Consider the following 26,201-nt stretch of genomic DNA (forward strand, 5'->3'; position numbering starts at 1 on the left):
GTCGAGGTACATTTCCACTAGGGGGAAAGGCAAGGGAACTAAAGTCCGGGTTCCCTGGATGACGAAAGAGATAGAGAGTAAGATGAAACAGAAAAAGAGCGCGTATAGCAGATGTCAAGTCAAGAATACATCTGAGAATCAGGCTAAATATAGAAAGTTCAGAGGAGAAATGAAAAAGAAAATAAGAGGGGCAAAGAGAGGGTATGAGAATAGATTGGCAGCCAACATAAAAGGTAATCCAAAAGTCTTCTATAGGCATATAAATAGGAAACGAGTAGTAAGAGGAGGGGTGGGGCCGATTAGGGACCAAAAAGGAGACCTATGCATGGAGGCAGAGGGCATGGCTGAGGTACTAAATGAATACTTTGCATCTGTCTTCACCAAGGAAGAAGATGCTGCCATAGACAGTGAAGGAGGAGGTAGAGGAGATACTGGATGGGATAAAAATTGATAAAGAGGAGGTACTAGAAAGGCTGGCTGTACTTGGAGTAGATGTCACCAGGACCAGATGGGATGTATCCTAGAAAGCTGAGGGAAGTGTAGGAAGAAATTGCGGAGGTACTGGCCAAAATCTTCTCTTCCTCCTTAGAAACAGGGGTGGTGCCAGAGGACTGGAGAATTGCAAATGTTACACCCTTGTTCATAAAAGGGTGTAAAGATAAACCCAGCAACTACAGACCAGTCAGTTTGACCTCGGTAGTGGGGAAGCTTTTAGAAACAGTAATTAGGGACAAAATTAACAGTCACTTTGGACAACTGTGGATTAATTAAGGAAAGCCAGCACGGATTTGTTAAAGGCAAAAAGTGTTTAACCAACTTGATCAAGTTTTTTGATGAGGTAACAGAGGGTTGATGAGGGCAATGCGGTTGACGTGGTATACATGGATTTCCAAAAGCTGTTCGACAAAGTGCCACATAATAGGCATGCCAGCAAAGTTGAAGCCCATGGAATAAAAGGGACAGCATGGATACGGAATTGGCTAAGTGACAGGAAACAGAGAGTAGCGGTGAACGGTTGTTTTTTGGACTGGAGGAAGGTATACAGTGGTGTTCCCCAGGGGCCGGTTCTAGGACCACTGCTTTTCTTGATATGTATTAATGACTTGGACTTGGGTGAACAGGGCACAATTTCAAAATTTGCAGATGACACAAAACTTGGAAGTACAGTGAACAGTGAGGATGATAGTGAGAGGCTTCAAGAAGACATAGACAGGTGGTGGAATGGGCGGACATGTGGCAGATGAAATTTAACGCAGAAAGGTGCGAAGTGATACATTTTGGTAGAAAGAATGAGGAGAGGCAATATAAACTAAAGGGTACAATCCTAAAGAGGGTGCTCAAACAGGGAGACCTGGGGGTATATGTGCACAAATCATTGAAGGTGGCAGGGCAGGTTGAGAAAGTGGTTAAAAAAGCTTACGGGATCCTGGGCTTCAAGAATAGAGGCATAGAGTACAAAAGTGTGGAAATTATGATGAACCTTTATAAAACACTGGTTCGGCCTCAACTGGAGTATTGTGTCCAATTCTGGGCACCACACTTTAGGAAGGATGTGAAGGCCTTAGAGAGGGTGCAGAAAAGATTTACAAGAATGGTTCCAGGGATGAGAGACTTCAGTTACGTGGATAGACTGGAGAAGCTGGGGTTGTTCTCCTTGGAGCAGAGAAGATTGAGAGGAGATTTGATCGAGGTGTTCAAAATCATGAGGGGTCTGGACAGAGTAGATAGAGAGAAACTGTTCCCATTGGCAGAAGGGTCGAGAACCAGAGGACACAGATTTAAGGTGATTGGCAGAAGAACCAAAGGCGACATGAGGAAAAACTTTTTTACTCAGCGAGTGGTTAGGATCTGGAATGCACTGCCTGAAAGGGTGGTGGAGACAGACTCGATCACTGCTTTCAAAAGGGAGTTGGATAGGTACTTGAAGGAAAAAGGATTGCAGGGCTACGGGGAAAGGGCGGGGGAGTGGGACTAGCTGAAGTGTTCTTGCAGAAAGCCGGCATGGGCTCGACTGGCCAAATGGCTGTCTTCTGTGCTGTAACCATTGTAGTAATGAGTGGAGCACCTTTAACATAGTAAAATGTCCCAAGGCGCTGCACAGGAGTGATTTATCAAACAAAAAGTTTGACACCGAGCCACATAAGGAGCTATTAGGGCAGATGACCAAAAGCTTGGTCAAAGAGATAGGTTTTAAGGAGCGTCTTAAAGGAGGAGAGAGAGGTGGAGAGGTTTAGGCAGGGAATTCCAGAGCTTAGGGCCCAGGCAACAGAAGGCACGGCCGCCAATGGTGGAGCGATTAAAATCAGGGGGTGTTCAAGAGGGCCGAATTGGAGGAGCGCAGATATCTCAGGGGGTGGGGGTTATTGTGGGGCTGGAGGAGATTACAGAGATAGGGAGGGGCGAGGCCATGGAGGGATTTGAAAACAAGGATGAGAATTTTTTAATCGAGGCATTGTTCAACCGGGAGACAATGGAGGTCAGCATTTCCTCCAGGCCCAACAAGCTTACCTGCACACGTTTGGACCCCGGGTTTCCCATCTGCATTTCAGGCCCCGCCCCCTCCCCCCCCACCCCGCGCACCCTAGTCACCTCCAAGTTAAAATTCCGGCCTATGTCTCCAATTTATAGTGTGAATGTGGTGTCACCTTGACTGTTTGTTTGAGGGACCTGAATTAACACAGCTGACACGACTGTATGTCTAGTGACGTTAATCAACATTCTCACATTGGCAAGCTCAGTGACTCTTCAAGGCCAGTTCCCACTGATGTCAACATTTCCAGTGATGCGGAACAAGGCAGAAGCATCAACACTCACTGTCTTAAGCCAAAGTTTAAAAGCCAGTCTTGCAATGGCTCATTTGCTAAGAACAATTTATAACAGAGCCACCCAGAACAGGCGGCCCTGGCTTGAATCTTAGTTGGTGACGAGAAAGCTTAACGTTTGGGTTAGGAATGAGGGGTTTGGCCCGGGCGCCAGCTCCTGATATATATCCAGAGACTCTTGCTGGAAAGTGCATGTGTGTAAACGTCAGGTGTTGACAGAATTGGCTGGCGGCCGTTGAATATCCTGCCAGCACTTAATGTCCAGGCTCGGACAGGAAGCGTGACCCCCAGCTGTACGGTGCCTCAGGGCGGTTTGCTGCATTAAAGGCTCCATATAAATTCAAGTTGTTGCCAGGGACAGGGACAAGGTCCAGTGCTTGTCGAACTATTCAGCAGTGAGCACACCTTCAGGGGAGGAGAAAATTGGCTAAAATAAATACTAACCAAATATTTTCTTTTATTGTTTCATTTTTTTCCTCAAAGTGATATTGGTGTGGACTCTCATTCTTTAACTTGTCTATTGGTTCAAAATAAATGTGGGTGTATCAACACATGCCCATGTTTCATAAATTGCCACATAAAAAACATCACCTAAATTGAGACAAAATTTCAAGGCTATCACTTTTTTGGTTCACTGATTAATTGTAACTATTGACAAAGTGACTGATTTTCTTTTATCCTCTCTAGGTCTCTTACTTTTTTTCTTTGTGTAAATATTTAATATCACTGTTTAGGTGTTAGCTGTGGCTCAGTGGGCAGCACACTCGCCTCAGAGTCAGAAGGTTGTGGGTTCAAGTCCCACTCCAGAGACTTGAGCACAAAAATCCAGGCTGACACTCCCAGGGCAGTGCTGAGGGAGTGCTGCACTGTCGGAGGAGCCGTCTTTTGGATGAGACGTTAAACCGAGTCCCCGTCTGCCCTCGCAGGTGGACGTAAAATATTCCATGGCACTATCTCGAAGAAGAGCAGGGGAGTTCTCCCCGGTGTCCTGGGGCCAATATTTATTCCTCAATCAACATCACTAAAAACAGATGATCTGGTCATTATCACATTGCTATTTGTGGGAGCTTGCTGTGCGCAAATTGGCTGCTGCGTTTCCCACATTACAACAGTGACTGCATTTCAAAAAGTACTTCATTGGCTGTAAAGCGCTTTGGGACATTCGGTGGTCGTGAAAGGCGCTATATAAATGCAAGTCTTTCTTTAAATTGTAATGTTCTTTCTAAAGAGGCACCGCTGCATTATACTTTGTTATTCAGTAGGCCAGTTTGCAGTCTCATAATTGAAAGGAATGGGAGGTTGAGTTGTCCTTCGAAGTACAGAGGCGTTTTAAAATAAAAATCTGTCCTCACCCCAGTTGCCCCTTTCTGCTGACATGCTGCGATACAACAAACCTCAACCAGCTTTCCTGCTCCTGATCACTATCCTGCTGGAAAGAGCATGTTTTTGGATGCCAAGTGAGGGCAGGTCTGCCCATTAAAGGATTGTCACCAATGCTCCCTTTAAGCTGCGCGGCCACGCAGCGCTCTGAAGCTCCCGCGCAGCCGGCTCACCGGCTTTTAAATGGGGGAAAAACCACGCATGGGCGGTACTTTGAATGAGCCGCGCAGTCCCTTAAAGGGGCCGCGCACCCAAAAAAAAAATTAAAGGGAACATTGGTGTCTGTTTTTTAAGCAGCTTGTCCATTTAGTGTTTTTTTTAACGGAAATTGGCAGCTCACGTCTTTACATTCTGGGGGCGGTGATATTTTTAGCCTGTTTTCTGCAGATTCGTTTGGCTGGGTTTACAACAACATATCAAAACCGGACCGCTTTCGGTCTGTTCCCCACAACCGCAAAACCACCAGGACCATAACGGTTAACGTTGCAAAAATATCCCGAGGTGCTTCATAGCGAGATGGGGACCACCGAGGACTTCTCCAGCAGCCGGCCCCCCGGGAGTTAACGGCACGGCATCGAATTCTGCCGCATCCAAACAAAAGGCTAACTCGCAGACAGGAACCAGGAAATTCTGCCAGAGAGAGCGAGAGAGACAGACAGAGAGGGCGTTGAAATAAGGGTATCCCCATGCCAATTGAAGGTTGAGGCTACAGAATAGTTGAAACTATTTGATTTAATACAAACATCAAGCGTTTTTTTCCACTCCGAGCCCCTGGTGCCGCCCTCTGGTTTCGGACTAGTAAAAAAGGTGGCAACTCCCCATTCATTGCTGAAATAAGCTGTCAACATTCGGAGTCTAGACTCGTACATGAAGAATGGCCACTTGGGTGAGGTAGCGGAGGGCTGCCCTTGGAACAATGCAACAGGATAAGTTACTGTTCCCTGGAGAGGCGGGGAACAAAGTAGAGAGAAACAAAATTAATGAAAAATGTAAGCGGCTGAGTTTCAGAATGTAACCCCTGACCCCAGTTTCCATGCCACCGACCAACAGGTCATCCAGGTGTTAAGTTACCGATAAACTTTTCAAGGAACTATTTCTAAGTTCAGATTCCATGAGCTGGCTCCTGGCGTTTGTACGCACTACGTTTCTCAGAGCCACGAGAAATGGTGCACGGGTCTGCCGGTAGGATAAGGGAGGAAAATTAGGAGTGTAAACACCAGTCTCCCAGAATGGGAAGTCGAACAAGAGCCAACATATCAGCAGCTTCTTCAGCCGCACCTCCCAAACCCGCGGCCTCTACCCCTAGAAGGACAAGGGCAGCAGGCGCATGGGAACACCACCATCTCCAAGTTCCCCTCCAAGTCACACACCATCCTGACTTGGAAATATATTGGCCGTTCCTTCATCGTCGCTGGGTCAAAATCCTGGAACTCCCTCCCTAACAGCACTGTGGGAGCACCTTCACCACACGGACTGCAGCAGTTCAAGAAGGTGGCTCACCACCACCTTCTCAAGGGCAATTAGGGATGGGCAATAAATGCCGGCCTTGCCAGTGACGCCCACGTCTCATGAACAAAAAGCAGAAACGCTTAGTGTGCTGTAACCGCGTGTGGTAACGTTACCTCAGAAGGATTTCAAGTGTGCTGACGTTCTTTCCCCGTCCCATTTCTCCTGTGGAAGTGGGGGCTTCCTGTCCTATGAAGTTGAACATTCAAAGCCTAGGATTGGAGCCAAGCTGCAACAGAGCAGGCAGGCACTGGGCAGCTTGATCAGCCTAAACGCCGCACTGTCAAGTTGCTAAAAAGGTCCCAGATGTTTGTGGTCACTTCAGCTTGTCCAGTACGTTAGAAATATGTCCTGTTGCTCAACTCTGAAAAGTACAAAGGGATGTTTAGGATTTGAGCTTGTGTGGGTTTTGGCTGGCCTCAGCTGAAAATGATGTCATTGATTTAACAAGTAAACATTGTAAAGTGGATGAAGTTGACAGGCCAGAGAAGGATAGCAACCAGAGATGCTAAGATGGTGCAGACATATTACAGCAGAATCCAACCAGCTGCTGGATATCAGTCCATGACCTTGCTGCCTCTCCAGCCCGAGTTCCCATGGCATTTCCACCATTCTACAGGCTCTGATTTACTGTGCATTCCACCGCCCAAGTCTACCATCAACTCCCAGCTGCTAACCCGCGCTGAGAACTTTTGACTCGCCACAGACCGGGAATTGAACCTGGGGATCTTCTGGTCTGTCTCACACCGACAGTGCAGCATTAAAAAGAAAGACTTGCATTTCTATAGCGCCTTTCACGACCACCAGACGTCCCAAAGTGCTTTATAGCCAATGAAGTACTTTTTTGAAGTGTAGTCACTGTTGTAATGTAGGAAACGCGGTGACGTAAGAAAACTACTAGGCACTTGGTCTAAGCGTTAAACAAAGCTTTAATCAACTGTTTTACAACATGGAGGTCTAGTTGTGTCCTTCACTAGTTCCTGTTAATGTCCTGCACAAGCTGGGCCCGTGCCCGAGTATTTATACTCTCCCTGGACAGCGCCATCTGTAGGCCGCTCAGTATTATTTCATAAGTCTTTCATGAATGACTGATTCATGTCACTCGGCAGCCAATTTGTGCATGGCAAGCTCCCACAAACAGTAATGTGATAATGACCAGTTAATCTGTTGATTGAGAGAAAAAATATTGGCCAGGACACCGGGGAGAACTCCCCTGCTCATCTTCGCTATAGTGCCATGGGATCTTTTACATCCACCTGAGAGAGCAGACGGGGCCGCGGTTTAACGTCTTCATCTGCAAGACATCAATCGATCGCTTTACCTACCAGGGTATCGGGGGAGGGGGCCAGCTTAGAAACTTATCTTTAAAATGTTTCATCTTTTTTATCTTGCGAGCTGAGGATTTTAACTTTAATCTTTTTTTATCCTCCTCCTAGGAAGCATCTGTCTGTTTGATCGACCTATCTATTCTGTTTTAAAACTCCTTCATACATCCATCTGCTGCTGGAGTTGGCCTGAAATGCCAGTTGAGTCGAGGTACTCGGAAATGGACTACGACGTTTCACCCATCAACAAGCTGCAAGGCATTGGGAGAATGGGAAGCGGTGACAGCGGATTCGGCTCCACGTCGAGGAACTCTATCTCTGTAAGTGTTGTGTCTTGCAGCAGTCTCCAGGCTAATGAGAAACCAAAGGCTCGGGCTGTGGCTCAGTGGGCAGCACTCTCACCTCTGAGTCAGAAGGTTGTGGGTTCAGGTCCCACTCCAGGGACTTGAGCACAAAAATCTAAGCTGACACTCCAGGGCAGTGCTGAGGGAGTGCTGCACTGTCGGAGGTGCCGTCTTCTGGATGAGATGTTAAACCGAGGCCCCATCTGCCCTCTCAGGTGGACGTAAAAGGTCTCATCGGAATATTTCACAGAAGAGCAGGGGAGTTTGTCTTGGGGCCAATATTTATCCCTCAATCAACATCATTAAAACAGATTATCTGATCATTATCACATTGCTGTTTGTGGGAGCTTGCTGTGCGCAAATTGGCTGCCGCGTTTCCCACATTACAACAGCGACTGCACTTTAAAAAGTTCTTCATTGGCTGTAAAGTGCTTTGGGACGTCCGGTGGTCGTGAAAGGCGCCGTTGAAATGCAAGTCTTACTACCTGCATGTAGAAAATGGTCACTGAGAGTCATTTCACAGAACTAGGTGCAGAGTTCGTTTTTTTTAATTTGCCAAAAATTTATTCCAAAGGCTTTGATCCCAGCCCAGGAACTTTCTAAAGCTCAGGTTCAATGACAAGGCACATTCTTTTTTAACCTGTCTTTGAGATGTCTGGTGGTCATGAAAGGCGCTATGTGAATGCAAGTCTTTTTAAGGCAGTTTGACTGTCTCTCATTTTGCCATGGAGGGGGAATGCCAATTGATGCTGGGCCATTTGTTAATTGTAAATTTGAGATTGATATATATTTTTTTAACCCACGATATTGAGGGATATGGGGCAAAGGCGGGTAAATGGAGTTAGGTCACAGACCAGCCATGTTCTCATTGAATGGCGGAACAGGCTCAAGGGGGCTACATGGCCTCCTCCTGTTCCTATGTCTTATACTTATTGTATGGGCTTGCATTGTCTGTGCCAGCCTTGGATCTGTTGGTAGTATTCTTGTCTCCGAGTCAGAAGGTTAGTGGGTTCAGTCCCCACTTCCGGACTCTGCCCTGATTTCTCCTTATGTAGCTCGGTGTCAAATTTTGTTAATTTAGTTTGATAACGTTCCTGTGAAACGCCTTGGGACGTTTTACTACGTTAAAGACGCTATATAAATACAAGTTGTTGTTGTTGTTGTTGAGCACCTTTTGAAGAAAAGACTTTCATTTAAATGGCCCCCTTGGCCCATTGCACCGAGACCCCGGAAAAGTGCTTCTTATACATCAAATTACTTTTGAAGTACAGTGATTTATTTTTGCAGGTTGCAAACATTACAACCTGCTTGTATCAGAGATGAAAAGGGAAGAATGCTGCTATTTCACTGTTAAAGATAAAGGAAACTCAGTAATTAAAAAAAAAAATAGCTTCAAACATTGAGGAAAGGAGGGATTTTATTGTAAAAGAGATCCTGTGGTCAGATGGTATTAGATTTACGAGTATGTGGAATGAAGAATGCCGACCAATACCCCAGTGTTCAGCAGTTGCTCCAGTACAGTCAATGGGCTGCAATTTTATACCTGCTATTAGGTGGCAGTTTCTGTGAATGCAGATTGTTCACTTCTCCCACAGTAAATGCAGGGTCTTGTTTAACGTCTTTTTTGTGTCACCTTGTCAGACTCTGCAATTCAACTCAAGTGAGTCTAAAATCTGGGTCGCAGCAACAAAATGCTGTAACCTTGGAACCTCGAACATCACAAAGGACGCTTGATGTCTTTTTTTATTAATAATTTCCTGGCTTTTAAAAAAAAACTTTCCTCTGCCCTCCTCGCCCCCTCACTGTAAGCTGTATTTATCAGTGAATCCTGTCAGGTCAGAGTGTGGGACAGACCAGTTTACAGATACTCACATTGATGATTTCAGGTTTCTCCACAGTGGACTTGCTACAAGGTTTAGTTTGGCAATACAGGAAAGGAAGCTTGCTCCAAATTTCCTTTCCTTCTGTCCTGGGCCAATATTTATCCCTCAACCAACATCACTAAAACAGATTATCCAGTCATTATCACATTGCTGTTTGTGGGAGCTTGCTGTGCGCAAATTGGCTGCTGCGTTTCCCACATTACAACATTGACATCACTTCAAATAGTACTTCATTGGCTGTAAAGCGCTTTGGGACGTCCGGTGGGCGTAAAAGGTGCTATAGCAATGCAAGTCTTTTCTCCAGGCTGCCAGAGACTGGGAAATGTACCCCTCGGGAAAAGCCCAGTCAAATGGTAGTCCACACTTGACCATGCCTTCCCTACTTGACAGCCCAGTGCAGTAGCTACAACCAATGTTCCCTTTAAGTTGTGCTTTGCGCGGTCCCCTTAAATTTCTGCGCATGCGCGGTATTTACAGTGTAAAAGTTGGCGAGAGGCCCGCGCGGGACCTTTGGGATGACTGCGCGGCCACCTTAGCGGGAACATTGGCCACAACCCTTTACATTTTTTTTCTTTAATTGATTGATTTCCTCTGCCTTACTCGCATCCCAACAACAATAACAACAACTTGTATTTATATAGCGCCTTTAACGTAGTAAAACATCCCAAGGCGCTGCACAGGAGTATTTTAAGACAAAATAATTTGACACCAAGCCACATAAGGAGAAATTAGGGCAGGTGACCAAAAGCTTGGTCAAAGAGGTAGGTTTTAAGGAGGAGAGAGAGGCGGAGAGGTTTAGGGAGGGAATTCCAGAGCTTAGGGCCCAGGCAACAGAAGGCACGGCCACCAATGGTGGAGCGATTATAATCAGGGATGCTCAAGAGGGCAGAATTAGAGGAGCGCAGATATCTCGGAGGGTTGTGGGTCTGAAGGAGATTACAGAGATAGGGAGGGGCGAGGCCATGGAGGGATTTGAAAACAAGGATGAGAATTTTGAAATCGAGGCATTGCTTAACCGGGAGCCAGTGTAGGTCAGCGAGCACAGGGGGTGATGGGTGAACGGAACTGGGTGTGAGTTAGGACACGGGGCAGTGAGCACAGGGGGTGATGGGTGAACGGGACTTGGTGCGAGTTAGGACACTGGGCAGTGAGCACAGGGGGTGATGGATGAACGGGACTTGGTGTGAGTTAGGACACGGGGCAGTGAGCACAGGGGTGATGGGCGAACGGGACTGGGTGCGAGTTAGGACACGGGGCAGTGAGCACAGGGGGTGATGGGTGAACGGGACTTGGTGCGAGTTAAGACACGGGGCAGTCAGCACAGGGGTGATGGGCGAACGGGACTTGGTGTGAGTTAGGACACGGGGCAGTGAGCACAGGGGTGATGGGCGAACGGGAATTGGTGCGAGTTAGGACACGGGGCAGTGAGCACAGGGGTGATGGGCGAACGGGACTTGGTGTGAGTTAGGACACGGGGCAGTGAGCACAGGGGTGATGGGTGAACGGGACTTGGTGTGAGTTAGGACACGGGGCAGTGAGCACAGGGGTGATGGGCGAACGGGACTTGGTGCGAGTTAGGACACGGGGCAGTGAGCACAGGGGGTGATGGGCGAACGGGACTTGGTGTGAGTTAGGACACGGGGCAGTGAGCACAGGGGTGATGGGTGAACGGGACTTGGTGTGAGTTAGGACACGGGGCAGTGAGCACAGGGGTGATGGGCGAACGGGACTTGGTGTGAGTTAGGACACGGGGCAGTGAGCACAGGGGTGATGGGCGAACGGGACTTGGTGCGAGTTAGGACACGGGGCAGTGAGCACAGGGGGTGATGGGCGAACGGGGCTTGGTGTGAGTTAGGACACGGGGCAGTGAGCACAGGGGGTGATGGGCGAACGGGACTTGGTGCGAGTTAGGACACGGACAGCCGAGTTTTGGATGAGCTCAAGTTTACGGAGGGTAGAATGTGGGAGGCCAGCCAGGAGTGCGTTGGAGAAGTCAAGTCTAGAGGTAACAAAGGCATGGGTGAGGGTTTCAGCAGTGGATCTCTCCTGAAGTGATTGGTGTCCAACATCGTCTTATCCAAATGGCCATTTCTGTTTTATTTGTGAGTCTAGACAGTGAGGATGACTTGACACTCAGGAGCATCAAAGCACTATCCTTTCCTCACCTGAGAACTAAACAGTCGCACTTTCCAGCAAGGGGGCAGTAAGGAGCAGGGAGAGTGGCTGATTAACTCCCCATTCCACCTCCCTTCCTAACCCAAGGGGCACAGAGAGTGAAGGGTGCCAGTGTGAAAAAGAAAGAAAGTCTTGCATTTATATAGTGCCTTACATGACCACCAGACATCCCAAAGCGCTTCACAGCCAATGAAATTCTTTTTGAAATGTAGTCACTGTTGTAATGTAGCGGCCAATTTGCGCACAGCAAGCTCCCACAAACAACAATGTGATAATGACCAGATAATCTGTTTCAGTGATGTAGATTGAGGGGTAAATATTGGCCAGGATACTGCGGGAAACTCCCCTGCTCTTCTTCGAAATAATGCCATGGGATCTTTTACATCCATCTGGGAGAGCAGATGGGGCCTCAGTTTAACACCTCATCTGAAAGACGGCGCCTCCGACAGTGCAGCATTCCACTGGAGGGTCAGCCTGTGGCAGAGCCAACAGGGGGACTCTGATCTAATGTACATAATTATCTTTAACAAATTATTAGCTACAGAATGAATCTGTATCTTTGTTCATATTATTGCATGTACATAGCGCGGTCCCTTTAAAAATGAGACCAAACGCGATGACGTCATCACGTGATCCTCCAGCGGCGGGAAAACGTGATGATGTCATGACGTCAGGCTGGGGAGCCGCCCTAGCCAGTCCTCGTGGAGCCAGCAAAGAGTACAGACCTGTAATTTAGTTCTCCTGTGTTTTCGTGTTAAACTCTGTTGAATAGTATTAAACATCGTTTGTTTGATGGACTGACTCGACCTCAGTCCTTTAGTTAGGAATCCAGCCATTCCTACAAGCCTAGATTTTTTTTTTGTGCTCAAGGTCTCTGGCGTGGGACTAGAACCCACAACCACCTTGAATTCAGAGGCAAGTGTGCTACCCACTGAGACACAGCTGATCCATATAGGAGAAGGATAGTGTGTCTCTATGAATGGATGGAAAGTTGGATTGGGGTATAGCGTCTTTAAACTCTTATGAAGAAGGGTCAAAGTGATACAGAGGATAGATCCCTGGGAACCCCTTTGTTAAAGTAAATAGTGTCAGAGTATGTGCTATCAGATAAAGTGATTTGAGGGGACATTAGATAGCCATGAACATAGCTTTGGTGGGATGCTGTATGAAGTACAGTCTCCAATGTGTCAAAGACTTTGGAGTTGTCCTGGGTAATGACAGGTTATTCACCAAAAAGTGCTTAAGAATAGAGTACTTGCGATGTTTCACATAGATCACTAGTGGAATGACCATGCGAAAAACTATGTTGGCAATCAAGGATTAGGCCACCTGTCAAGGTGATGGGAATTTGAGAGTTAACAGCAACTTCCATAACCTTAGAGACTTTCAGCCTGCCCAAAGTGACACTTTCCTTTTATTGAGATATTTCTTTATTTTTGCATGGCAGAATAATTTTCCAGATTGGAACAAAGAGATCATACTACTTCCTGCCATTTTCTCTCTCACAATAACCTCAGCACAGCAAGGTCCACCCACACCTCCATTCTTGAAGCCACACAACTTCAATGCAACATGCATAACGTACATGCCAGTTCTATCTACACACAATGACCACTATATAGTGCTCTTAATGGCTTCATTTGTAGATAATTCACCTTCATGTAAAGAAACAAACAATCTAATGTAAATCTAATGTAATGAAGTTGCTATTTTAGAGAAAGGATTACTTCTCTATGCGTGGAAACAAAGGGGCCAATTCGACAGCACCTCCCAAACCCGCGACCCCCACCACCTAGAAGGACAAGGGCAGCAGGTGCACGGAAACACCACCACCTCCAAGTTCCCCTCCAAGTCACACACCATCCTGACTTGGAAGTATATCGCCGTTCCGTCATCGTCGCTGGGTCAAAATCCTGGAACTCCCTCCCTAACAGCACTATGATAAAAAGAAAGATTTGCCTTTTATATAGCGCCTTTCACCACCTCCAGACATCCCAAAGCACTTTACAGCCAATGATGTGTAGTCACTGTTGTAATGTAGGAAACGCAGCAGCCAATTTGCGCACAGCAAGCTCCCACAGCAATGTGATAATGACCAGATCATTTTTTTTGTTATGTTGCTTGAGGGATAAATATTGGCCGGGACACCGGGGATAACTCCCCTGCTCTGCTTCGAACTAGTGCCATGGGATCTTTTACATCCATCCATCCGAAAGACGGCACCTACAACAGTGCAGCACTCCCTCAGTACTGCACTGGGAGTGTCAGCCTAGATTTTTGTGCTCAAAAGTCCCTGGAGCGGGACTTGAACCCACAACCTTCTGACTCAGAGGCAAGTGTGCTACCCTCCTTCTCTTCTTCTTAGGCAGTCCCTCGGAACCGAGGATGACTTGCTTCCACATTAAAAATGAGTTCTCGGGTGACTGATGAGTCCAATGCGGGACCTACAGTCTCTGTCACAGGTGGGGCAGACGGTGGTTGAAGGGGCGGGTGGGTGGGGTGCTTGGGTTGACGTGCGCTCCTTGCGCTGCCTGTGCTTGGCTTCCGCTTGCTCCCGGCGAAGAGACTCAAGGTGTTCGGCACCTTCCCGGATGCTTCTCCTCCACTTTGTGCGGTCTTGGGCCAGGGATTCCCAGGTGTTGGTGGGGATGTTACACTTTTTCAAGGAGGCTTTGAGGGTGTCCTTGAAGCGTTTCCTCTGCCCACCTGGGGCTCTCTTGCCGTGTCGGAGCCACTGAGCCACTGGCTGACACTTCACCACACTGACTGCAGCGGTTTAAGAAGGCGGCTCACCACCAAAATCTCAAGGGCAATTAGAGAGGGGCAAAATTGCTGGTCTTGCCAGCGACGCCTATATCCCAGAACAAATAAAAAAAGTTAAATCCAAAGTCAACTAATGTTGTGGTTAAGTTCACACAGAAGCAAAAATAGGCTACCTTTTTGTGGGCAGATTTTACCCAGGTAAAGAACTACAAGTAGAACATCATTCCATCTTAGTGCAGGGAAAATTGTCAAGGATATTATCCCACTGCAAAAAGCACACCAGATATAGAGGCCGTGGAAAGTCAATTGGCCGGACTGTCCCCACTCTATTGACTTAAGGAGAAAGGTGAGCCACACTGATAGCAATCCTGAATCAGCGAATCGAGGACACAGTTCTGTAGCTTTATCTCGTATCTACAGTCTGTGCAATGGTAGAAAAAGAATTTGGTTCACGGTTTATGAAAATCAAGAGGAGGCAAAAAATATTCTGGTGGATGTCCTACAGGATCCTTCCTCAGCTGGCAATGGCCTTTAAATAAACACCGGGATTTATGGAGCAATCCTGTGGGTTAAAGAAATAGGCCTAGCTTTTCAGGTTGTACCGCCGACTTTTTTTTATTCCAGCATTTATTGCCCATCCCTCATTGCCCTCGAGAAGGTGGTGGTGAGCCGCCGCCTTGACTACAACTGAGTGGCTTGCTGGGCCATTCCAGAGAGCACCGGTAGGCCAGACCCCTGGATTACTAGTCCAGCAACATAACTACTATGTAACTGTACCCAGGACTATACCCCATTTAAATGACTGGTTGGTTGTTGTCAGTATTACAATAGGACTTGTGAAAGTCAAGATGGCGGCCGAGACGGTCCGGTGCTAGCGCGCTCTCCCTGCTTCGGGTGGCCCGCTCTCGCCGCTCGCTCCCGCAACCGGAGCGAAGTGTTCGGTGAGTCGGGCGGAGGCAGCGCAGCGCGGCGAGCAGCTGGAGCACGTCGGCTGGCAGCTCCTCGGCGGGAAGGCATTCCGACTGGGAGGAGGGGAGTCGAGCATAGCGACCAGAGGCCGGACCATGAGCGGGAGAAGCAGGCCCCGGGCCGTCGGACCGTGGAGCCGGAGACAGTGAGGAGGAGGCCGCGGCGACCGGAGCATTCACATCCCGACGATGTGTTCGGCGAGTCGGGCGGAGGCAGCGCAGCGCAACGAGCAGCAGCAGCAGCCACGACGACCCGCTGCAGTACGTCGGCCGGCAGCTCCATGGCGGGAAGCTCGCAGTCCGACTGGGAGGAGGGGAGCCAGGCATGGCGGCCAGAGGTCGGATCGTGAGTGGGAGAAGCAGGCCACCACACGTGGAGCCGGCAACAGTGAGGAGGAGGCCGCGGTGACGAGGAGGACGGAGCGGCTGAGGGACGTCGTGCTCCCACTGCCACTGGAAGCCATTGAACTGACTTCCTGAACACGGCGCTGTAAGAATAGCTGATGTGTCCCAACGGGGAGTAAGCATTCCATTGTACTAGTACTAGTACTGGTTACATATGACAAATAAAATTGAATTGGATAATGTAGGCCATGGTGTATGTGCAGCGGAGTATTAATACAACAACAACTTGCATTTATATAGCGCCTTTAATGTAATACAACGTCCCAAGGCGCTTCACAGAAGCGATTATCAGACAAAATTTGACTCCAAAGCAAATTAGGAGATATTAGGACAGGTGACCAAAAGCTTGGTCAGAGAGGTTGGTGTGAATGAGCATCTTAAAGGAGGAGAGGCGGAGAGGTTTAGGGAGGGAATTCCAGAGCTCGGGGCCCAGGCAGCTGAAGGCACGGCCGCCAATGGTGGAGCGAAGGCAATCAGGGGATGGGCAAGAGGCCAGAATTGGAGGCGCGCAGAGATCTCGGAGGGTTGTGGGGCTGGAGGAGGTTGCAGAGATGGGGAGGGGGGCGAGGAGGCCGCGGAGGGATTTGAAAACCAGGATGAGAATCTTAAAATCGAGGCGTTGGTGGACCGGGAGCCAGTGTAGGTCGGCGAGCACAGGGGGTGATGGGCGAATGGGACTGGGTGCGAGTTAGGACACGGGCAGCAGTTTTCTAAATTTATAACAAGTGCAGCCTAATCATTGCTATAAAAACAGAAAATGTTGCAAATGAACATTTGCTCAGTCAGGATCTGATAGAATTAATGAAAGAAAGACATACATTTCTATAGCGCCTGTCACGACCTCAGGACGTCCCAAAGCACTTTACAACCAATGAAGTACTTTTGAAGTGTAGTCACAAGGAGAAAGATATACTCATCGTATCATAGAAACCGCATCAATCAGTACAGGCGTTCTGCTCAGTCCCGGTGAAGGGTTACACCTGAAACGTTAACCTTTCTTTTTCTTGCACAAGTTTAATGTCCTGCTGAGCATTTTCTGTTTTTACTGGACCTTCTGGCATTTGCAATTTTGCTTCTATGGCCTAATCATCGGACTTTGTTTCCTGTAGGATGATGACTTCATGAATTATATGTCCCATGAGGAAAAGGAGTGTATTCGGTTCTTCGAGACAACTCTCGATTCCTTGAAGGACGATTTTGAGGAAAGTAGTTCAACTGCCAGCATAAACAGTGACGATCGGGCCACCCCGACACGGGTTAACTCAGGAAATGAAGAAATCATCGATTTAGTGGCAACCCGCTCTCAGGCAGTAGAAGTTATACCGATTTATGACAATCTAGGTATGTTAAATGGCTGCACTTTCTTCCTCTTCGCTGCATCTTCACCGGGTTCAAATCAAGACTCAATCCGCGGCCTTCTACCCCAACTATTCAAGAAGGAGTTAGATATATTTCTTAAGTCTAAAGGGATCAAGGGATACGGGGAGAAAGCAGGGACAGGGTACTGAGTTTGGATGATCAGCCATGATCGCATTGAATGGCGGAGCAGGCTCGAGGGGCCGAATGGCCTACTCCTGCTCCTATCTTCTATGTTTCTATGTAACTCGTTCTCGCACTCGCAAGCCCTCAAAGCTGTGGAACTCCTTCAGTCTTTCAAACACAAGATAAATGTCACCTAACCTGATTTACCTCATATTCTTTCCCACTCTTTTTCAATCTTGCTGGCATCCTGTACTATGGGCCTTGGCTCATGTTCTGGGCTTTGAAGTCGAGGAAAAGTACATGGTATCATTTATTTCAGTTACATCAAAAATAGTTGTGCATACAATCTAGGGTTACAACAAAATGGAGCACCGTTGAGTGCAATTTGATCCCTTATATCACTTGAGCTACCAATCTTAGTCAGATCACTTTATAGAATCACAGAACAGTACAGCGCAGGAGGCCATTCGGCCCATTGAGTCTGTGCCGGCTCTTTCAAAGAGCAATCCAGTTAGTCCCACTCCCCCGCTCTTTCCCCATATCCCTACAATTTTTACTCCTTCAAGTATTTATCCAATTCCCTTTTGAAGGCGACTATTGAATCTGTATCCACCGCCCGATCAGGCAGCGCATTCCAAATCCTCACCACTCGCTGCGTAAAAAAGTTTTTCCTCGTGTCGCCTCTGGTTCTTTTGCCAATCACCTTAAATCTGTGCCCTCTGGTTATCGACCCTTCAGCCATTGGAAACAGTTTCTTTATTTATTCTATCTAAACCCTTCCTGATTTTAAACACCTCTATCAAATCTCCTCTTAGCCTTCTCTGCCCCAAGGAGAACAACCCCAGCTTCTCGGATGGGGATGGCCAATGCAGGAGGCACCTCCACACAGAGTGATGGGGCAAATGAGCGCGACAGTCTTTTCCAGGCCACTCTCGTGTACCTGGTTTACTTTCATGCAGCTCCTGGTAGCTGGTACAGACATGTGGGGGAGCCGGTTGAGAACAGAACTGAACTTGGCTGTAATGTTCTAACCTGCTGAAACTCACGGCCGAGGCTGGCAAATGAAGAATGGCCAATTAGACGAGGTGTTGGAAGGCTGCAGGTCCCGTGGAATTGTACGCATGGAGTTAGCGGGGTTGACATTCAACAGGGATTCATTCAACCTGCCCTTTACAAGGCAAGTTATGGGAAGAGGGCAGGGGCTCTCTAAGCTGGGAGTGACCACTCCTGATCCACATTTGGGATCTGACAGGTGTGCTGGCCGCTGGGCCCAGTGAGGTGACATGTACCAGTTTCCACAAGGGCCTGTGTGGACACCACCTGTGTGAGATCCTGGCCAGGTAAGTAGCCTGCGTCCCTAAAGAAGTAAAAATAAAAGATTGGTTTTTTTTGAAACGCAGCCAGATTGTCCTCCCAGCTCGGGTAATTGCAACAGTGCTTGGGTGGGGAGGCTCCTGGACAAAGCCCCCTCCATAAGGGCAGGTGGGGGACAACATTATCATTGGCCTGGGGCAGATGGGTACCACAGAGACGCCTGCAGAGACGCCTGCAGCCACCACCCTCCCCCGATTTGCTAATGAGGTGCTCTCCCACTCACCCTGCAAGCTCCACTGGGTCAGTGCCAGAGGGCACAATGCCCCATAACCGCCAGGATCGTAGCCTGAGCAAATCAGTGCCAGTGTCTTCGGATGTTTAGTAGGTTAGGGGTACAGTAGCATAGTGGCTATGTTACTGGACTAGTAATCCAGAGGCCTGGCTCTAACTGATCTGGAGACATAAGTTCAAATGCCCACCACGGTAGCGGAGGAATTTAAATTCAGTTAATTAAATAAAACTGGAATAAAAAGCTAGTGTCAGTAATGGTGACCATGAAACTATCGGATTGTCATAACCATCTGGTTCACTAATGTCCTTTAGGGAAGGAAATCTGCCGCCCTTACCCGGTCTGGCCTATATGTGACTCCAGACCCACAGCAATGTGGTTGACTCTTAACTGCCCTCTGAAATGGCCCAGCGAGCTGCTCAGTTGTTGGAAATATATCGGCCGTTCCTTCATCGTCGCTGGGTCAAAATCCTGGAACTCCCTCCCTAACCGCACTGTGGGAGTACCTTCACCACACGGACTGCAGCGGTTCAAGAAGGTGGCTCACCACCACCTTCTCAAGGGGCAACTAGGGATGGGCGATAAATGCCCCGCATTGCTGGCGACGCCCACATCCCGTGAACGAATAATAAAAAAGGAAGAAATTCCCTTCACGTATCCAAGGAAAATGCTTTTTTTTTTAAATGAGTGGAGCTTTATTAATGGAAATAATTTTATTTCCATTTTTATTGTAAGTAACTGAAGTCACCATCAAAGCACATAGGGGAATTACAAATTCTGACCATGTTAGCTTGTTAAAAGCAACAACAACTTGTATTTATATGGTGCCTTTAACATCCAAGGTGCTTCAGAGGAGTATTAAAAGACAAAAAATTTGACACCGAGCCACACAAGATGATACTAGGGCAGGTGACCAAAAACTTGGTCAGAGGCAGTGACGTAAGATAACTACTAAGTACTTGGTGTGAGTATAAAACAAGGCTTTAATCAACTGTTTCACAACCATGAGTTCTAGTTACATCACTAGTTCCTGGTTACAAAAACATCCTGAGCAAGCTGGCCCCACGCCCGAGTATTTATACTTCCCTTGGACGGCGCCACCAGCTGGCCGCCCAGTGTTATCTCATGAGTCATTTCTACATGAATGGTGAGATTCATGACAGGTAGGATTTAAGGAGCATCTTAAAGGAGGAAATAGAGGTAGCGAGGTGGAGAGGTTTAGGCAGGGAATTCCAGAGCTTAGGGCCTAGGCAACAGAAGGCACAGCCACCAATGGTTGAGCGATTATAATTAGGGATGCTCAAGAGGGCAAAATTAGAGGAGCGCAGATATCTCGGAGGGGGGGAGTGGGGGGTGGTTGGAGGAGATTACAGAGATAGGGAGGGGCAAGACCATGGAGGGATTTGAAAACAAGGATGAGAATTTTAAAATCGAGGTGTTGCTTAACCGGGCGCCAATGTAGGTCAGCGAGCACAGGGGAGATGTGTGAACGGGACTTGGTGCGAGTTAGGACATGGGCAGTCGAGTATTGGATGACCTCAAGTTTGCGTAGGGCAGAACGTGGGAAGCCGGTCAGGAGTGCATTGGAATAGTCAAGTCTAGAGCAATGCATCTTCCAACATATCAAAAATGACACTTTTTTTCCCCTTTTAGGTGACATACTTCAGAAAGAGGAGGTTCAGACAAACCAGGAGAAACCTCAGCTGCAACAGCCAGAGAGTCCACCTCCCGTTACATACGCCGCACCACTTATAAAACAAAGAAGCTTCGACCGAACATCTCCTGAACATGAAATAGCGCCAAGCAGAGCTTTCTACAGCGAGACAAAGCCACCCGGAGCGGTGCCAACTCCGGTGGTTATTGCACAGAAGATTGCACAGATAAAACTGGAGAACGGGTGCCTGTCTCCTACGTCTCCAACAGAAAGAAAACCATTCACCGACGAGAATGATGGCACAAATTCCACCTCTCCGACTGACAGTCGAGTGTTTCAGTACAAAAACATGAAGCTCCAAAAGTTTCCATCCAACATTAGCATATCCATAGCAAACAAGGAGTACCACAACACCATCACCAAAGCAGCTGTCAATATACACGAGCGCAAAGCACAAGTGTTGGCCAATCTGGGTGGTACAGGCCTTCTTGTTGCTGAATCAGATGACTGGCAACAGAAAGGTAGACTCAATGGCTCAAGAAGAAGTCTGTCTTTCAAAGAAGCAGAGTCTAGCCAAGCTCGGGGTGAGGCTCTGTCGAAACTAGGGTTGGTCAAAGAATCAGACGAGACTTCTTCAGATTTTCCCAATGACTTTAAACCAAAGGTCAGAAATTCTGGTTCAAGTCATTCGTTGAAGGTACCGCCTGTATCCAATGGCGCTCACATGGCTAGTCCTGTTACATTCGCTACGAAAGCTCCCACTTCTAAGCCGGAAACCACAGAGATTCCTCATCAGAGCGCATCACTAAATACTTTGGAAATACGCAAGAGGCGGTCGATTCAAACGCCATCTGGATTTAGGCCTCAAGGAATTACTGTCCAGTTTTCAGGCCGTGGGTCAACAGATGAATCCCGCAAAGAAGCATTACGGAAACTGGGTCTGCTGAGGACCAATAAAGTTCAGGAATATTTATAATGCCTTTTGTTCAGGAATAAGGAAGATCATTTTTATACGCTGCCTTCAGATAGAGTCAAGAGGATTTCTTTAAAATGCTAACGGTTGATGGATGACAACTTGCTTTACATTCAATGGTCTTAATGGCGCATTTACAAGGAGGCCTGCAAACCTAAACATATCTTTACTGATCCTTTTTGTTAGGTGGGGCCATGGAAAACTAATGGAGATGACACTATTGACCAGAATAAGTGGAACAAATCTACATCATTCCATTGAGCATTTTCCTTTCTTAGATTTTGTTTGGGCACGGCCCAATGTCCTAAACAATTGGAAATGTTGGTGAATCTTGGGTTACCCGAGTCTGTGTAAATGATAGTGTACTGTTGGACATTATTGTCCATCTTCAATGTTACAAAAACATCACCATGAAGATGTAACTCAATAAATCATGATGGTATGGAGCGCAAAATGACCTACGGTCATTTCTTGACTTTCAACATTTGCTCTGTAACTCTCTCTCAGCACAGCTCCAGCCTGCGAGAAGTCGATAAATAACCTGTTTACACGAAGCAAAGTGAAGTAATTCACAAAACTCTTAACCATGTCTGGTGGAATATGAATGTTGACTCTTTTATTTTTTTAACCAGGGCAGTTTGGACCCGAAATATTAGACTGTACCTGTCCAAACTAAGGATGCCAATACAGTGACGTCGTGTCCCTACACCAAAAGCCAACTGTGGAATCAATCTAGGCTATTTTCACAGGTGAAAAACTGTCAAAGCGTCACAAGCAAACTAATCCCCCCTGCCCGTTCCCCCCCCCCCCCCCCCCCTCCAGCAAAACAAGTTGTGTTGGTCAGAACTGAAAGAATTGGATTAACCTGCCCGTTGTTGTATAGCGGAGAACAAAGGGACAGGGCGCACTTCACCCACTTGTCAAATCACAACACAGAGGATCACAGTTGCAACTTCGCTTATGAAAAAATCTTACATCATTTTAATTTCTGTAAAGTTTGTCCTAAAAAAGATATGCTAATGTATTATAAAGAGGGCACTTTGTGTCTCATGTTGGGTAAGTTTAATTGTTCTGTTAGAGGACTTGATTCGGTTTTTATAAAGTTGTTGCAATCTGAACCATTGCATTTATGAACAAAATACAATCTTCGAATCACATTAAAGGGAAGGAAAGTATGGGAATGTCCCTTGTGTGCGACCTACTCCTTTCTGTCGATGAAAATACAATGCTGACTAACAATTTCACTGGCGTTTTAAAAAAAAAAAAAATGCTCTCCCTGACACAGTGTCAGATCTCGCTCCCAGCTAGGCTAATCTGTAGTTCATTCTGGGGAGGGTCTTTGACCAGTTCAGTTACAAATCAAGAGGGTGTGGGGGTGAAATTGGGTGACTTTGCGTCTCCCGTTAGCGCCTCGGGGGAGGGGGGTGAGGGGAGAGGGGCTGAGATCGATACCTTCTTTGTTGGGTGAGGGTATCGAGGGATATGAAACTAAGGTGGATAAATGGAGATCAGGTGCAGGTCAGCCGTGATCTAATTGGAGCGGTGGAACATGCTCGAGGGGCCGAACTGACTACTCCTATTCCTGTGTTCTGACTTGGTAGCATGGTTTCCCAGGATCTGGTGGCTGCAGAGCAATTCTCAGACCAGTTTGAAGCTGTGATTTGTCCCCCCCCCACCCCCGGTGTTTTGAATGAGGTCGCTCTTGGGCGTACAGAGACAGACTCTGGAATTGGCTTCATTGGAGTAACATAGCACAGCGGGAGGCCTGACCTGACCTGTCGTCATGGTGACAATATTGGCATTTTTTAAAAATTGTCAAAACAAATTTCTAGTAAGGCTCTTATTGACTCCTAAGAAGTATCTCCCTTAGACTTTCCCTCCCGCTCTGCACACAGCGGGTGCACAATTATTGAATTTACTTTGTGTAAGTATGTATGAATGGTGTCTCAATAAGATATTTTATATATTCCGCACAGGTACTTCAGGTCAAACATATCTTTATTCAGTGCCATCCCCGTACACTACACTGAGCAGTTCACAGTTACTGTAACTTGGCTTCAAATCACATTTTCCACAAACTCAGTAAGATACTACCTGCATTTTTTTTTCTTACACTACAGTCCCTCCACATGTATAAAACTCAACAATCTGTTTCTGGGCCACAGGTACTACTAACGCACCCCAGGATCTGTTTGCAGCCACTTCCTGTGGGCCTTGGTAGACTCGCTTCTCTACGTCTCCAGGCCTTTTATTCACAGTCTGCCTTGCTTTGGGATGTTGAGGTCACTATTAATGTTAAAATAGAAATATCTGAATGGACCAAAGGTTTGGGGTTCCCCCCCCCCCCCCGCCCCCTCATTCTGTGGGGAAATACCTCACCCCAATTTGGCAACTGGCTATAGTGATTGACGTTAGGAATTCAATTGAGCAAGGAATGACCCAACACTCCACTGAATGTTGCAGCATTCCTGAGAATGGCTCTCAAAACAGGATACTGGGTCCATTCAGACCGTGGCCTAACAGAAAATTAGCAACACAATTCCTTTTCTTCTTGTTGTTTTCCCTTCCCACCGTAGTCAGTCTCATTGAAGCACCAGTCAGTGTGTGTGTGTTCACTCTCTCCAAGTTCTGCATAAGAGATCAGCGTGTAAAGTTAAGGCACATGGGATTGGGGGCAAGGTACTGACTTGGATAGAGAACTGGTTGGCAGACAGGAAGCAAAGAATTGGAATAAACGGGTCTTTTTCCGAGTGGCAGGCAGTGACTACTGAGGTACCGTGGGGATCGGTGCTAGGACCCCAGCTATTCACAATATATATTAATGATCTAGACGAGGGAACTAGATGTAATATCTCCAAGTTTGCAGACGACACAAAGCTGGGTGGGCATGTGTGCTGTGCGGAGGATGCAGAGAAACTCCAGTACGATTTGGACAGGTTGGGCGATATGGCAGATGCAGTATAATGTGGATAAATGCGAGGTTATCCACTTTGGTGGCAAAAACAGGAAGGCAGATTATTATCTGAACGGCAATAGATTGGGAAAAGGGGAAGTGTAACGAGACCTGGGTGTCCTTGTGCACCAGTCGCTGAAGGTAAGCATGCAGGTGCAGCAGGTGGTTAAGAAGGCAAATGGTATGCTGGCCTTCATAGCGAGAGGATTCGAGTACAGGAGCAAGGATGTCTTGCTGCAGTTGTACAGGGCCTTGGTGAGACCACACCTTGAGTATTGTGTGCAATTTTTGTCGCCTTATCTGAGGAAGGATGTTCTTGTCATGGAGGGAGTGCAGTGAAGATTCACCAGACTGATACCTGGGATGGCAGGAATGACGTATGAAGAGAGATTGGGCCGATTAGGCTTATATTTGCTAGAGTTTAGAAGAATGTGAGGGGATCTCATTGAAACTTATAAAATTCTAACAGGACTAGACAGACTAGATGCAGGAAGGCTGTTCCCGATGGCGGGGGAGTCCAGAACCAGGGGGTCACAGTCTAAGGATAAGGGGTAAGCCAGTTAGGACTGAGATGAGGAGGAATTTCTTCACCCAGAGAGTGGTGAACCTGTGGAATTCTCTACCACAGAAGACAGTTGAGGCCAATTCATTAAATATATTCAAGAAGGAGTTAGATATATTTCTTAAGGCTAAGGGGATCAAGGGATATGGGGAGAAGGCAGGGACCGGGTACTGAATTTGGATGATCAGCCATGATCGCATTAAATGGCGGAGCAGGCTCGAGGGGCCAAATGGCCTGCTCCTGTCCTATCTTCTATGTTTCTATGAGCTGTGTGAATGGTTAGAAGAAGGTTTTTTGCGGTAGTTATACAAAGCTGCAAAATACCCCATATTGGATTGGATTGGAATGGCCACTCCGAGTTTAAGCATATTCCTAATGTGAAGTGCTCATTAAGGTTCAGCTCATGATACCAAATCAAACCATACACACCAGTTGTTCCTGAATATATTACTATTAAAATTTTTATATTATATATGTGTACATATGTTCTGTCTTTTTGACTGATGATTCTGAAATATGTCCCAATTTTAAAATGCATATATAAAAAAATTCAAAAATTACTTTATTAATTAGGTTGCTTGTCTTCAATTGATAAATCATAAACTTACACTCTGAGTGTGTCCTGAGTGCAACTCTGGAACAACAAAATATCAACAATATTTGTTTTGAAAAACACTGTGAAGGTTGAGGAACAGTTGTATATGTTGGTGGAAGATGTCACGTAATGTATTTGTTATTGTATACATTAAAAAACTACATATATAAAACAGTTCCCGCATTGATGAGAAGTTTTAATGGTTGAAAATAAACTTTTGAGCACTGGCATCGTGCTGGGGGTATCATGCAGACCAAGCCCGTTAGCAATATACAAAAGCAAAATACTGCAGATGCTGGAAATCTGAAATAAAAACAGAAAATGCTGGAAACACTCAGCAGGTCAGGCAGCATCTGTGGAGAGAGAAACAGAGTTAACGTTTCAGGTCATCGACCCTTCGTCAGAACTGGGAAAAAGTTGGCGATGGAACAGGTTTTTAAGCAAGTGCAGGGGTAGGGAAAGGGGGGAGGGGAGGAAAGAACAAAAGGGAAGGTCTGTGATAGGATGGAAGGCAGGAGAGATTAAATGACAAAAGGGATGATGGTGCAAGGCAAAAGGAGATGGTAATGGGACAAGTGAAGAAACAAAAGATGGATTTAGAGGAGGTGTAAATGGGCAAGTTACCAGCAACAGACATTTTGCAAAAAATTAAAAGTGGAGAAGCCACGTGTTTTTTATTTTTTATCCTCTCCCCTCCATACCTGAAGACATTGCCACCTTATTAGATCCCATGGGCACTGGAGTACCTTATCCATGAAGAGGCAAGTTCCCAGACTCGTGGGGCTGGGTATCGCAACCAAGCCTGACC

The 26,201-nt window shown here is 47.0% G+C and overlaps 1 protein-coding gene across 1 annotated transcript in view; it reads left to right on the plus strand.

The window, feature by feature from the left end:
- Positions 1–25,567, plus strand: part of LOC147105889 (proline and serine-rich protein 2-like) — a 71,009-nt gene extending 45,442 nt beyond the window's left edge. Inside the window, exons 2-4 of the mRNA XM_086010770.1 lie at positions 7,145–7,353; positions 16,681–16,912; positions 20,310–25,567. Coding sequence (XP_085866896.1) covers positions 7,228–7,353; positions 16,681–16,912; positions 20,310–21,286 — 1,335 coding nt within the window. The 5' untranslated portion in view covers positions 7,145–7,227 and the 3' untranslated portion in view covers positions 21,287–25,567. The remainder of the gene's footprint in view (positions 1–7,144; positions 7,354–16,680; positions 16,913–20,309) is intronic.
- The last annotated feature ends 634 nt before the right edge of the window (positions 25,568–26,201 follow it).

This window comes from Somniosus microcephalus, chromosome 17, assembly GCF_052327205.1.
Source record: "Somniosus microcephalus isolate GS21.2 chromosome 17, FLI_Smic_1.0, whole genome shotgun sequence".
NCBI classification, from domain to species: domain Eukaryota; kingdom Metazoa; phylum Chordata; class Chondrichthyes; order Squaliformes; family Somniosidae; genus Somniosus; species Somniosus microcephalus.